General features: G+C 41.9%; 1 protein-coding gene across 2 annotated transcripts in view; it reads right to left on the bottom strand.

Annotated features, from left to right (window-relative positions):
• Positions 1 to 15,530, bottom strand: part of MANBA (mannosidase beta) — a 127,666-nt gene that overhangs the window by 6,931 nt on the left and 105,205 nt on the right. For both annotated transcript variants that reach the window (XM_019962379.2, XM_019962381.2), the window contains exon 14: positions 11,260 to 11,404. In XM_019962379.2, the coding sequence (XP_019817938.2) occupies positions 11,260 to 11,404 (145 nt within the window). The remainder of the gene's footprint in view (positions 1 to 11,259; positions 11,405 to 15,530) is intronic.

The following is a 15,530-nucleotide window of genomic DNA, read 5'->3' as shown; positions in this document are numbered from 1 at the left end:
AGACGGTGGAGTAGGAAGACCCTGTGCTCACCTCCTCCCGCGAGCACACTACAATCACAGCTATTTAGAGAGCAACTCTTTATGAGAAAGACAAAATCTAGCAGAAAAGAGCATCGACAGCTAAAGACATTAAGAAGGAACCATAAGATGGGCAGGAGGGGCATAAGTTACGTAGTCAAGACCCACACCTCAGGGGTGGGTGAACCACAAATATCAGAATAATGACAATTGCTACTCAAGGAGTCTGAGTCCCACATAGGGCTCCCCAGCCCATGGATTCTGCCCGGGGAAGACAAGTACCTGGAAACCTTGGCTTTGAAGGCCTGCAGGGATTAATTTCAGGAGTCACAGAGAGTTGGGGGAAACAGAGACACCACTCTTAAAGGGCACACACAAAATTTCACATCCTCTGGGACCCAGGACAGAAGCAGTCATTTGAAAAGAGCCCAGGTCAGACTCATTTGCTGACCTTGGAGGGTCTCCTGAAGAGGCAAGAAGCAACTGGAGCTTACCTTGGAAGCAAAGGCACTGGCAGGTGCCATTTTGGAATCCTTCTTCTAGAGAATTAGCACCAGGATCCAGCCCCATCCACCACCTGTCTGCACCAGTGCTGGGACACCTCAGGCCAAGCAACTGGCTAGACAAGGACACAGCCTCACCCTGTAGCAGACAGGCTGCCTTAGACCTCCTGGGCCCAAGGCTCCTAAGGTCATACTCCTGTTCACCAGAGCAGTGTACAAGCTTGTACACAGCAGTGTACAAGCACTAGCCCCCCAGGGACATGCAGCCAGAAATCTGGAGACCCACGTTCCAGCCACAAGCCAGCCAGAACCAGCCTCAAAATATTCTGGGCCTTGGCTTCACCTACTGGCCCCAACTTCACCCAGCAAGGGGTAGACACCAGCCCCAGGACCACTACAGCCCTGAAGCCTACCTTGTTAGGACATAATCAACACAGCAGATTGGCACCAACCCAAGAGCAGACCAAAACCAGCTCTGAGAAACCTTAGAGTCCTCAGCCAGCTGCCCTGGGATCCAGCCCAGTTAGCCAGTGGGTCAGCTGGTGCTGGCCCATTTGGGATACCCTAGAACCTGTGCCAGCCATATTAGGAACTGGCTCCAGCTATCAGTAGGCTAAGACTAGATCCATGAGCCCCAGCCCTGTAACTACTCACCTGAGACCCAGCTCTGACCATTCGTGAGCAAGCAGTAGTGCAGGATCCTCCAGGGTTCTGCAGCCAGCAGCCTCATGACCTGGCCCCACCAACAAGTTACCCAGCAGGCTCTGCACAAGGCAGGGCCTGGCAACCAACTGGGCCAAGAGCCAGCCATGTCTATCAGACCATGACAGTAGTTGGTCCACCACACAAAAGGACCCATACACCCCACATAGGGGTGACCAGAGAGGAGTGAGCTGCTGGGACACACAGCATATCTCCTACAAAAGGCCACCTCTCCAAGGTCAGGAAATGTAACCAACCTACCAGATGCAGAGAAATAAAAAGAACCAATTAGGCAAAATGAGGTGACAGAGGAACATGTTTCAAACAAAGGAAGGAGATAAAACCCCAGAAGAAGAACCAACTGAAGTGCAGATAGGCAAACTACTTGAGAAAGAGTTCAAGGTAATGATCACAACAATGATCAAAGAACATGGGAGAAGAATGGATGAACACGGTGAGAAGTTTAACATAGAGTTAGAAGATATGAAGAACTAAGCAGAGACAAAAAATACAAGTGAAATGAAAAATACACTAGAAGAAATCAACAGTAGATTAAATGATACAGAGGAATGGATCAGGGAGAAGGAAGACAGAGCAGAGGAAATCGCTGAAGCCGAACAGAAAAAAAAAAGAGTAAAAAGAAAATAGAGTTTAAGAGATCTCTGGTACAACATCAAGGGAACTAATATTCACACTATATGGTCCCAGAAGAAGAGAGAAAGGGACAGAGAACATATTTGAAGACCCAATAGTTGAAAATTTCCTTAACTTGGGAAGAGATATAGACATCTAGGTCCTGGAACATAGATAGGATCAACTCATAGAGGTCCACACCAAGATACACTGTAATTAAAATGGCAAAAATTAAAGTTAAAGAAGCAATATTAAAAAACAAGGGAAAAGCAATAAGTTATATACAAAGGAACTCCAGTGAGGCCATCAACTGCCTTCCAGCAGCTCTGCAGGCCAGATGGGAGCGCACAATAAATTTTAAGTGATGAAAGGGGAAAACCTACAAACAAGAACACTCTACTCAGCAAGGCTTTCATTCAGATTTGATAAAGAAGCCCCCAGGTTTGCAGAGAAGCAAAAGCTAAAAAGGAGCTGAGCACCAGCAAACCAGCTTCATAAGAAATGGTAAAGGGATTTCTCTAAGTGAAAAAGAAAAGGCTACAAGTAGAAACATGAAAATTATGAAAGGAAAAATCTCATTAATAAAGGCAAATATTAGGTAGTAAATCAACCATTTTCAAACCTATCAGGAAAGTTAAAAGAGAAAAGCAGTAAAAATCATCTATATCCATAATAATTAGTTAAGAGATACACAAACAGATGTAAAATATGAAACTAAAAACAATAATCATGACAAGGGTGGGGGAGTAAAAATGCAGGGTTGTTAAAAATGTTTGAAATTAAGAGATCATCAGCTTAAAATAATCCCATAAATTGCATTACACTATATATAGATTGCTATATATAAGCTGCATGGTAATCACAAACCAGAAATCTACAATTGATAAACATCAAAAATAAGGGAATCCAAACATAACTAAAGATAGTCATCAAATCAACAGGGAAGGGAAAAGGACAGGAACTAAAAAGAACTACAAAAATAACCCCCAAACAATGAACAAAACAGAAGTACGTACCTATCAGTAATTAAATACTAATGGACTAAATGCTCCAATCAAAAGATGCAGAGTGGCTGAATGGACACAAAAACAAAACCCATATATATATGCTACCTATAGGAGACACACTTCAGATCTAAACACATACACAGAACTGAAAGTGAGGGGATTGAAAAAAAGTATTCCATGCAAATATAAATCAGAAAAAGCCAGATGCCAATATTTATTAATATATCAGACAGAATAGACATTAAAACAAAGATGTGATAAGTGACAAAGAAGGATGTGATATAATGATCAAGGGATCAATCTAAGAATATGTAATAACTGTAAATGGATATGCACCTATATATAAAAGAATGCTATATACATAAAGCAAATATTAATAGACATAAAGGGAGAAATTGACAGTAACATAATAAGAGTAGGGGAATTTAACACCCCACTCATATCAGTGGACAGATCATCCAGATAGAAAATCAGTCAGGAAACACATTAGATCAAATGGACGGATACAGAATATTCCATCCAAATCAGCAGAATACACATTTGATCCAAATGTACAAGGAATATTTTCTAGGATGAACCACATGATGTACCACAAAACAATATTCAATAAATTTAAGAAAACTGAAACCATATCAAGCATGTTTTTCAACCACAAGCCTACGAGACTCAGAACTCAACCACAAGGAAAGAAAAAAAAAAACTGCAAAAAACACTAACATGGAAGCTACGCAACATGTTACTAAACAACCAATGGGTCACCAAAGAAACTCAAAGGATCAGCAAAACACTTGGAAACAAATGAGAACAAAAACACAATGACCCAAAATCTATTGGATGCAGCAAAAGCAGTTTTAAGAGGGAAATTTTAGTGATACAAACTTAGCTCAGAAAACAAGGAAAATTACAAATAAACAACCTGACCCTACACCTAAAGGAACTTAGAAAAAGAGAAGCAAACAAAACCCAAACTTAGTAGAAGGAAAAATATAATAAAGATCAGAGCAGAAATAAGCAAAATAGAGACTTTAAAAAATAGAAACGATCAATGAAACCAAGATCTGGTTCTTTGAAAAGATAAACAAAATTGATAAAATTACAGCCAGACTTATCATCAAAAAAAGAGGTCTAATCAATAAAGTCAGAAATGAAAGAGACACTACAACTAAAACTAAAGAAGTACAAAGCATAAGAGATTAGTATGAACAACTATACACCAACAAATTGGACAAGCTAGAAGAAATGGATAAATTCCTGGAAACATATAAACTTCCAAGACTGAATCATGAGAAGATTTTTTTTAAAAAATCTGAACAGATCAATTACTTCTAAGGAGACTGAATCAGTAACCAAAAACCTCCAAAAAACAAAAGTCCAGGACCACATGGCTTCACTGGTGAATTCTACCAAACATTCAAAGAAAAATTAATACCAATCCTTCTCAAACTCTTCCAGAAAATGGAAGAGGAAGGAATGCTTCTGAACTCATCCATGGGGCCAGCATCAACGCGATTCCAAAAACCAGGGGGAAAACCTTATGATCATCTCCATGTATCCAGAAAAGTTTCTGAAATAGTTCAACATCCACTTATGATAAAAAAAAAAAAAAAAAAACTTCACAAAGTGGATGTAGAGGGAACATGCTTCAACAAAGGCTATATATAAGCAGACAGCTAACACCATACTCAACAGTGAAAAACTGAAAGTACTTCCTCTAAGATCAACAAGACAAGGATGCCCAGTTTTATTCAACACAGCACTGAAAGCTCTAGCCACAGCAGACAAAAAGAAAAAGAATTCAAACTGGAAAGGAAGGAAAACTGTGACTGTTTGCAGATGACATGATACCAAGAAAATCCTAAAGACAGCATCAAAATCTAGTAGAGCTCATCAATGACCTTGGTAAAGATGCAGAATACAAAATTAACCTACAGAAATTTGTTGAATTTCTATATACTAACAACAAACTATAAGAGAGAAATTAAGGTTGCAATCCCATCTACCTTCACATCAAAAAGAATAAAACGAAAGTGAAAGAGTTAGTCGCCCAGTCGTGTCTGACTCTTTGTGACCCCATACTCTGGGCATGGAATTCTCCAGAAAAGAATACTGGAGTGCGTTGCCATTCCCTTTTCCAGGGAATCTTCCCGACCCAGGGATTGAACCTGGGTGTCCTGCATTGCAGGCAGATTCTTTACCATCTGAGCTATCAGGGAAGCCACATCAAAAAGAATAAAGGACCCAGGAATAAATCTAAGGAGGGAAAAGACCTGTACCCAGAAAACATAAGACACTGATGAAACCAACTGCAGACAACACAAACCAATGTAGAGATACTTTGCTCATGGATAGGTCTCATATTGTTAGAATGACCATACTACTCAAGGCAATCACAGATTCAATGCAATCTGTATCAAAATACTACTGGCATATTTCACAAAACTACAACAAATATTCCTAAAATTTGTATGGAAACACAAAAGACCCCAAGTAGTGAAAACAATCTTAAGAAGAAATTAAAAATGAAATTAGAACATTTTCTCACATCATTTACAAAAATAAATTCAAACTGGATTAAGAGCCTAAATGTAAGATCAGAAACCATAGAACTCCTAGAGGAAAACACAGGCAGAATACTCTGACACAAATCGTAGCAATATATTTTTGGAACTGCCTCCTAAGGCAAAAGAAACACAAGCCAAAATAAGCAAACAGACCTAATTAAACTTAAAAACATTCACACAGCAAGGGAAACCATAAACCAAATGAAAAGACAGTGTATTGATTGGGAGAAAGTATTTGCAAATGATGTGACCATTAAGGGGTTAATATACAAACTATTGGAGAAGGCGATGGCACCTCACTCCAGTACTCTTGCCTGGAAAATCCCATGGATGGAGGAGCCTGGTGGGCTGCAGTCCATGGGGTCACTAAGAGTTGGACACAACTGAGCGACTTCACTTTTCACTTTCATGCCTTGCAGAAGGAAATGGCAACCCACTCCAGTTTTCTTGCCTGGGAATCCCAGGGACAGCAGAGCCTGGTGGGCTGCTGTCTATGGGGTCGCACAGAGTCGGACACGACTGAAGCGACTTAGCAGCAGCAGCAGTAGCAGCATACAAAATATATAAACAGCCCATACAGCTCAATATAGAAAAAAACAAAACAAAACAAATAACTCAATCAAAAAAATTGGGAGGAGACCTGAATAGAGTTTTTTCAAAAGAAGAAATACGGATGGCCAACATGCATATGAAAAGATGCTCAACATCATTGATCATAAGGGATACCAATCAATACCACAATGAAGTATCACCTCACACCTGTCAGAATGGCTATCATCAAAACAATCACAAGTAAACAGTGGCAAGAATGTGGAACAAAAGGGAACCCTCCTACACTGTTGGTGGGAATGTAAATTGATGTGTCCATTATGAAAATCAACTTGGAAGTGACTCAGAAAAACTAAAAATAGAACTATCATAAAATCTGTCAATTCCACTTCTAGGTATATATTCAAAGAAAACAAAAACACTAATTCAAAAGATACATGTACCCCATTGTTCACTGCAGCATTGTTTACAGCAACAAAGTTGTGTAAGTAATCCAAGTGTCAATCAATAGATGAATGAATAAAGAAGATGTGGTGGCTTCTGAACAGCAGAGGAAACTATAAACAAGATGAAAAGACAACCCTCAGAATGGGAGAAAAATACGTCAAGTGAAACAACTGACAAAGGATTAATTTCCAAAATATAGATGCAGCTCATACAACTCAATACGAGAAAAACAAACAACCCAGCCAAAAAGTGGGCAGACCTAAACAGATTTTTCTCTAAAGATGTAGATGACTAATAAACACATGAAAAGATGTTCAACATCACTCATTATCAGAGAAATGCAAATTAAAACTACAATGAGAAATCACCTTACAATGAAATATGATGGTCAGAATGGCCATCATCAAAAAATCCACAAACAACAGGTGCTGGAGAGGGTATGGACAAAAAGGAACCCTCTTGCCCTGCTGATGGGAATGTAAATTGATACAGCCACTATGGAAGATGGTATGGAGACCCCTTAAAAAAAACAAGGGCTAAAACTACCATCAACCCAGCAATCCCACTAAAAGGCCTATACCCTGCGGAAACCAAAACTGAAAAAGACACATGTATCCCCAAGCACTATTTACAATAGCTAGGGCATGGAAGCAATCTAGATGTCCATTGACAGATGACTCGATAAAGAAACTGTGGTACATAAACACAATGGAATATTACCAAGCCATAAAAAGGAACTCATTTGAGTCAGTTCTAATGAAATGGGCGAACCTAGAACCTATCATACAGGCTGAAGTAAGTCAGAAAGAGAAATGTCTTGTCTGAAAAGAAAGTGAAAGTGTTAGTCGCTCAGTTGTGTCTGACTCTGCAACTCCTGTAGCCCACTGGGCTCCTCTGTCCATGGAATTCTCAAGGCAAGAATACTGGAGCAGGTTACCATTCCATTCTCCAGGAATTTTCTCAACCCAGGGATCGAATCCGTATCTCTGCATTGCAGGCAGATTCTTTACTATCTGAGCCACCGGGGAAGCCCAATATCGTCTATTAATGCATACATGTGGAGTCTAGAAAGACGGTACTGATGAACCTGCTTTCAGGGCAGAAATGGAGATGCAGACACAGAGAACAGATGAATGGACGTGTGTGCAGGGGGAAGGAGGAGAGGGTGGGACGAATGGAGTAGTGTGGAAGCGTATATACTACCATATGTAAAATAGATAGCCAATGGGGATTTTCTGTGTGACCCAGGGGATTCAAACCAAGGCTCTGTAATAACCTAGAGGGGTGGGAGAGTTTCAGAGGGAGGGGACATATGTACAGCTATGACTAAATCATATTGATGTATGGCAGAAACCAATGCAATATTGTAAAGGAATTATCCTTCAGTTAAAAATAAATTTTTAAAAAAGACGTGGTATACGTATAGACAGATGTAGATATACATACATATGCAATGGAGTATTAGATGCCCATTAAAAAGTATGAAATTTTGCCATTTGCAACAACATGAATGGGCCTGGGGGGGGGAGGGGTATTATGCTTAATGAAATACATCACAAAGAGAAAGACAAATAATCCATGTTATCACTTATACGTGTAGTCTAGAAAATAAAACAAATGGATGAATATAACAGAACAGAAACAGACTCACAGATATAGAGAACGAACTATTGGTTATAGGTGGGGAGAGGGAAGGAGGCAAATGCAAGATTGGCATAGGAGTTTAAGAAGTACAAACGACTATGTATAAAATAAATCAGCTACAAGGCTATACTGTAGAGCACAGGGAATACAGACAGTACCTTAGAACTTTCAAGGGAGTATAATCTATAAAATTTAGAATCACTATATTGTATACCAGAAATTAATTGTAGACCAACTATACCTCTTTTTACCTATTTTTATTAATAGATAAATAATAAAGTTAATTAAAAAAAATAAAGTTACTTAAAACTCAAAGTCTCTTTTTTCCATAGGCACAAATCCTCTGAGTGAAACAAAACAACAGCAATCACAAATACGTCTGGTAGGGTCAGACTGACGGGGGAACACCCAAACTCATGACAATTAATGGCAGTTCCTAAAGTACAGTTAGAAGCCGTCAAGAACCTTCAGAATCTTGTGCCTTGTTGGCATGTGCAGTACGCTAAACCCACAAACTAAACTCTTTCAACACGCCTCTTCTTATTCATGAAACGCTGCATCGAACAACTTCAGAGAGAGGTATACAGTGAGAGACAGAAACACACTGCATATTTAAAAATTGTGAGTTGACATGAAAAGAATACAGGGGACTTCTGGCTCTAGTGATGATGATATAGCTGCTGCTGTTGCTGCTAAGTCACTTCAGTTGTGTCCGACTCTGTGCGACCCCATAGACGGCAGCCCACCAGGCTCCCCCGTCCCTGGGATTCTCCAGGCAAGAACACTGGAGTGGGTTGCCATTTCCTTCTCCAAGGCATGAAAGTGAAAAGTGAAAGTGAAGTCGCTTAGTTGTGTCTGACTCTTCGAGACCTCATGGACTGCAGCCTACCAGGCTCCTCTGTCGTGGGATTTTCCAAGCGAGAGTACTGGAGTGGAGTGCCATTGCCTTCTCCGATCTACCCCGATTCTCATTCAATACCCTTTCTCTGGTTAATATTGATAAAGAGGCTGATCAGGGAAACCTCTTCTTATTCATGAAACGCTGCATCGAACAACTTCAGAGAGAGGTATACAGTGGGAGAGGGGGAGAGAATGGGTGTCACTTTCAGAATTCACCAGTGCAAGCTGTTGAAACGGAGGAACACAGTCTTGAGGTTCAGCTAGAACTAATTTCTTTAGGTTTTGCAAAATTTTGACTCTCCAGTACTTCAATTCCAACTCTTAGTATTTCCCCTTAAAAATAACAAGGGGGAAAGGGACGGAGGCCTATCAAATTAGAACTATGAAATGAACTAGAACATAGAAAGCTCTAGAACGTTTTCCCATAAATGGAAAATGACTCAAACCTGAGATAACTTACACACTCTCATTAGGACATCCATTACACGGAAAAGACTTCAAACATGAGATTCCAGCCATGGAGGCCAAAAACAAACGACAATCAGAACAGCAATTGAAGCAAAAAGTCAGTGATACACACTTCCGTTACTAAACAGTGACACCTCCGAGAGATGGTGACCCTCTCCTCGAAAGCACTGACCTGCCAAAGTTTAGAAAGCAGGAAAATTCTTACTCTAACATCATACTCTTATATCCTTTCTGAAAAACACAGAGTCATTTAAGGGAAGAGTTATAAGCCTGAGCTCTCCCATTTCCTGAACTGAACTCAACTTCAGAAGACACCACCTCATTCATAGACAGGAAGCAGGGTCGGGCTCCTAGTGTCTCTGAACAATATCTCTCTGTCCAGTTTAAGCATCCCAGAGAGGCTATTTTGCTAGCATCTACCCCTGCTGCTGCTGATGCTGCTGTTGCTGCTAAGTCACTTCAGTTGTGTCCGACTCTGTGCGACCCCATAGATGGCAGCCCACCAGGCTCCCCCGTCCCTGGGATTCTCCAGGCAAGAACACTGGAGTGGGTTGCCATTTCCTTCTCCAAGGCGTGAAAGTGAAGTCGCTTAGTTGTGTCTGACTCTTCGAGACCTCATGGACTGCAGCCTACCAGGCTCCTCTGTTGTGGGATTTTCCAAGCGAGAGTACTGGAGTGGAGTGCCATTGCCTTCTCCGATCTACCCCGATTCTCATTCAATACCCTTTCTCTGGTTGATATTGATAAAGAGGCTGATCAGGGAAACCTGTCCAAGATTGCAGTTCCCCACAGGAGATGAGCATTCATCGAAACACGTGGGGAAAAAACCCCATGATCTGCATTCACGGCTCAAGAGCCTCACCCAGCAAAACCACCCTTTTATTTTATGACTTTGCCTCATTTTTGACCCAAAACTTTTGTTCATATCATTAACTGAACTTGGCTTCAAATCACCTCTAGCGATTCATTACTACACCTTAATTTTTTTAATGCACCAAAATAAACAAAATAATTCAAACTGCAAGTACCATGTCAGCCATCTCACCTGTTGCTCAACTGAACAGGTCCAACTGACAACCCTTCCTACTTGTACTTCTGACTTGACTCCCTTTCCCCTCAAGAAACAAACAGGGCAAAATAAAGATGATCGGGTGAACTTAGAGGGGAATCAGTAGTAAAGGGACATTTTTAACGCTTAGCTGGGTTAGACTTTCCCACAGTTGAATTCTCCTGAACAGAAGAGGTGCTTATGTAAATTTCCTTTTGTCCTGGGAAGTCCTCTTAAATAAATTCAAAATTCTAAGCAACAATGAGAAGAAGCTGAGAGCGGGGCTTCCCAGGTGGCCCTAATGGTAAAGAACCCACCTGTCCATGCAGGAGATGTATGAGACATGGGTTCGATCCCTGGGTAGGGAAGATACCCTGGAGGAGGGCATGGCAACCCACTCCAGGATTCTTGTCTGGAGAATCCCATGGACAGAGGAACCTGGCGGGCTACAATCTATAGCGCCATACAGAGTCAGACACGACTGAAGCAGCTGAGCACGCACACACGTGGCTGAGATATTCACGCACGAATCTATCCCCTCATTTGCCTGCTTTTGTGACCGCACAGAACAGAACTCACAGTGAGTCTGCCTCTCGGGCTCCCCAAAGGTTGTGAAGGTGGGAGAGGTGGCCGGAGGTCAGAGACTGGCAGCTGAACAGCCTCCCCTCCCTGGAGTCCTGTTTGGGTTCACTGGCCGCCTCCAGCTCTATGCTGCCTCAGCGCCTCTCCCCACAGGTTTGGCTTTTTCTCTCACACACAAAGAATGCTAAAACACTCACCTAGAGAAGACCAGGAAGGAGCTTGCCAGATGTCATTGAGCTGCCAATAAAGCGCCCCCATGGTGTGCCCTTTTCCATTCACTATCTCGCTGCGACTGCGACGGTAGAATTCAGTTTCTGTTTTGACACACTGGGCCTGCATCACCTGATTCAGGGGAAAACGGTAAAACACAGGTGTTTCCAAACGAACTTATCTATGAAACAGAAGCAGACTCACAGATACAGAGAACCGACCTGTGGCTGCCAAGGGGTGGGGGTGGGGTTGAATTGGGAGTTTGGCATTAGTAGATGCAAACTATTACATTTAGAATGGATTTAAAAACAAAAAAGTCCTTCTGTATAGCACAGGGGGGGCTTCCCTGGTTGCACAGACAGTAAAGAACCTGCTTGTGATGCAGGGGACCCAAGTTCAATCCCTGGGTCATGAAGATCTGCTAGAGAAGGGAACAGCTACCCACTCCAGTATTCTTGCCTGGAGAATTCCATGGACAGAGGAGCCCGGCAGGCTACAGTCCATAGGGTCACAAAGAGTCGGGCACAACTGAGCAATGAACACAACAACAACACTAGCACAGGGAACTATATTCAATATCCTGTGGTAAACGTAACAGAAACGATGAAAAAGAACATGTACATGTATAACTGGATGACTTTGCTATACACCAGATACCCCCAACATTGTAAATCAACTAGAACTCGATTTTTCAAAAAAAGAGAAGCTTAATCCATTGCCAGACAAAAACAAAACCTACACAGGTGTTTTTGTTTGAGGTAGGCTGTCTAGATCCGAGAAAAATAAGAGGCTTGAAGAAATTGGGGAATTTAATTAGCATTCTATATACCATTATTATACTAGATCTGGGACCAACCCTATGAGCTCTTATTTATAATGGCTAGGTTTGGGGGGAAGCATGGTGTTTGGTTTATCATAACAATGGGTAATCATGGAAATAGGATGGTGTAAAAGTTCTCTGCCACTGATGGTGGAGGCAATGACAGAAAACAAAGACTCCAGAAAACAGAAACAGAGCCAATGCTTTATGGAGTCAGATACTAAGTTTCAGGCAGTGAGCAGTTTTACTAACATGTTTGTGGCTACTAGGAAAGGCTAGCCACTCCAGTACTCTGGCCTGGAGAATTCCATGGACTGTATAGTCCATGGAGTCACAGAGTCGGACACAACTGAGCGACTTTCACTTTCACTTTGTGACTATTAAGAAAATACTTTATTAAAAAAAATCTGTAGGAAAAAAAAACTTTATTATGACTGATATTGTCAAATTCCTAACCCCTTTTTTTCTAGTCAAGCAATTGTTTTTATATCATGACTTTGATAACGTAAAACTTATGAGTGCAGTTCCTTCGTCATAGCAGAACAGATGGTAACACTGCAACTAAGAGACGAGTAAATTTAGTTCTTGTTTAAGAGGCACAAAAGGACTTCCTATAGAACCCTTAATTACTGTCATCATCACTGAAAACCCAGTCTCCTTTACTGCTGCTGTTACTGACATTGCAAGTATCACATCTCTTAGCTTGGAGCTGTAGTTCGGCAAGGCTCACAAAGAGAAGGTCAGCAGGCTCAGAGGAGAGGTCACCAAGGAGAGCCTGGAGAGACAGAGCTTCAAGGACAAGGACAATCTTAGAGTAGGGCCTGGGATTTCACAGAAGAGGAAAAAGAGGGACGCACATATGGCCACTGGAAGACTAAGCTCAGAGACCTTCCTAAAAACTGAGAAAAGCTCCAGTGAGGGTAACACCTTTAGACAGAGGAGGGGTGGCTGGGGAGGAAGTCACAGATGAAGTTAGAACTTACATGAGGCAGAGCTGTAACACTCCAGAAGGGTAAAGCAAAGAGAAACCCAATGGCCATTCAATACATATTTAATAAGTACCTACATTACATATTACATGCTGTTAAGGGTAAGCCACTCACCCAGCAAAAAAGAAACAGCCCATCCTTCTGGAGCTTACTGACTAGTATAGAAGACAGGCCTTACCCGAAGAATCACACAACTATATGGAAACTTTGAACAGTCATGAAGGCTAAGAAAGAGAGGTACACGATGTTAGGAGCCTGAACAGGAGGCGAGATGGGTCTAGCTGAGCAGTGGAATTGGCCTCAAAGGAGAAAGAAAAGAAAAGAAAAGGGGCAGAATTCTGCAGCCAGAGGGGACACGCATGATGAAAGGAGGATGCACAGCAGAGAACTGCAAGAAGGCAAAGCAGCCTGAGCCCAGAAAGCTGGGAGCAAGGGAAGGTTTGGAATGCATCCTAAAGGCAACTGGAAGTCACAGAAAGCTTTTAAGCTAAAGGGTGAAGTGATCAGACCTGCATTTCCAGCAGGTGACTCTGATCACTAAAAGCAGTCAAGAGACTAGAGTGGATTTAGGGAGATCATTTAGAAATCTATTACCAGCTTCTAGGCAAGAGATGATACTAGCTGTGAGCAGATAAAGAAATGCCTTTCCCATTTAGGAAGCAGACCATTGGGACCACAGCAATGATAACAGGCAAAGAACACTCCAAAGAAAGTAAGAATCTCACAAAGAGAAGGGGGAGGGTGCCAGCTCAAAAGGACCACAGGATACTACCTGAATATATCAGTCTATCACTAAGTCAAGGAGTGAAATAGAAAAATAGGCTGAAGGGCTATGATCTATGACAGTCAAATTAATCTGCAATTATGAGCTAGGCTGAGACCTGGGACCCTTTACTGCAGTACTGGCTTCTGAACAAATGTCTTCTCAAGCAACAGAATACAAAGAAACAATAAGAGACTAAAACCTACTCACACATGCACAGTTGGGGCAAATTATGAACAATAAGATACAAAAAGGCCACCAACCAACTATCATTTCTGAGATGCTGGGAGGAAAAGCAGGGTACCACACATGATCTCTGCACACAGCACCACCACGGGGCTGGGCAGACCACCTAAACGATGCCTCCTGCCCAACTCACCAATCGGCCTCCATCCTCACCCACGTTTTCGGAGCCAGGCAATCAAGGGCATCTGTTACTTGTTTTCCCTCCCTCATGCTGCAGCACAAATCCCAGCAAAGCCTTGCCTGAATTCTCATCCAACCTCATCAATTTCTAGTGATGAAAGAGTCCATACCCAGGTGAGTAACAGCTGGACTCGGGATGTCTATACAAGTTCCTTATAAAACATAAGGATCTTATCTGAGCTAAACTAAAGAAGACAGAGAGTTATCTACATCTAGGCCTGGAAAGCTATGCACAGAGAAATCAAGTTCTTTCATTAAATGTTCACATGTTTGTTGAGTTATCAAAATCATTGTTGCAGAAAAATTTTTAGAAAGTTCAGTGAAAATAAAGCAGGCAAATGAAATCTCAGTAGAAGCAGGGCAACACCAATTACAATCCATGCCCACTACAGACCTCACATCATCATGTCAGTATGGAAAGCAATCTTGGTATTTGTTTTTAAAATTTGATAATATCTTACCTGGACCCCCAAATAATGTCCCCACCAACCAAGTGAAAAGTGTCCCCCTGGGCACAAAATCAAGGCAGTCCCTGCCCGGTAGCATGCACACCTGAGGCTCTGAAAGAGAAGTTTCTTGTTCTCCTCCTGAGATTCCTGAGCAATCATCAGAGGCTTTATGCACTGTGTGTGAAGGGGTCATGGGAAAAGATAAGGAAGGCTTCATCACACCAAAGAGTAACATATAGAGAGAGGCAGTCCGTTCACCAGACAGTCCGAAGTTCTGGCCTAGCCCCGACAGGCTGAGCACAAGCATCAAATGGCAACCACGGACACTTTGCTTTGGGTGCTGGCCTACAATTCTGGAACTCCCAGGACCTGAAGTGTCTTCAAAGTTTGAGCCATTCCTGATACACCAAGGGAGCCAAAGAACCTGCAATATTCTGCTACGGGACTTCATTCCGCACAGACTCATAAGCGGAAGGGAAGGAGGGGTGTCATTCAAGAAGTGTGGGACTAGAATCTCTTTCCTTGCATCCAGGTTTAGAAAACAGGGTGAACAGGAGAGAAGTGAAAAACAGAATTTCGAGGTGGGAAACAAAACATCAGTGTGTACTAGAGTAGGAAATTAGGTCATCTCTTTCAGGCAAAAATACAAGCTTTGAAGACAAAGCCATACTCATTGAAACAGTCACGCTCATGCTTAGTTAGATCTGATCCAAAGGACGATTAGATGATTTACTGATGGCTTTGGTAGAGGTGACCTGCATTTTCTTCAAGGTGAATTTAAGCTTCTTTTTGGCGGGGGAGGGGGAATACA

The sequence above is a fragment of the Bos indicus genome, chromosome 6 (genome assembly GCF_029378745.1).
Source record: "Bos indicus isolate NIAB-ARS_2022 breed Sahiwal x Tharparkar chromosome 6, NIAB-ARS_B.indTharparkar_mat_pri_1.0, whole genome shotgun sequence".
NCBI lineage: Eukaryota > Metazoa > Chordata > Mammalia > Artiodactyla > Bovidae > Bos > Bos indicus.
Note: the sequence above shows the minus strand (reverse complement) of the source record. Positions and strands in the feature narration are given on the sequence as shown.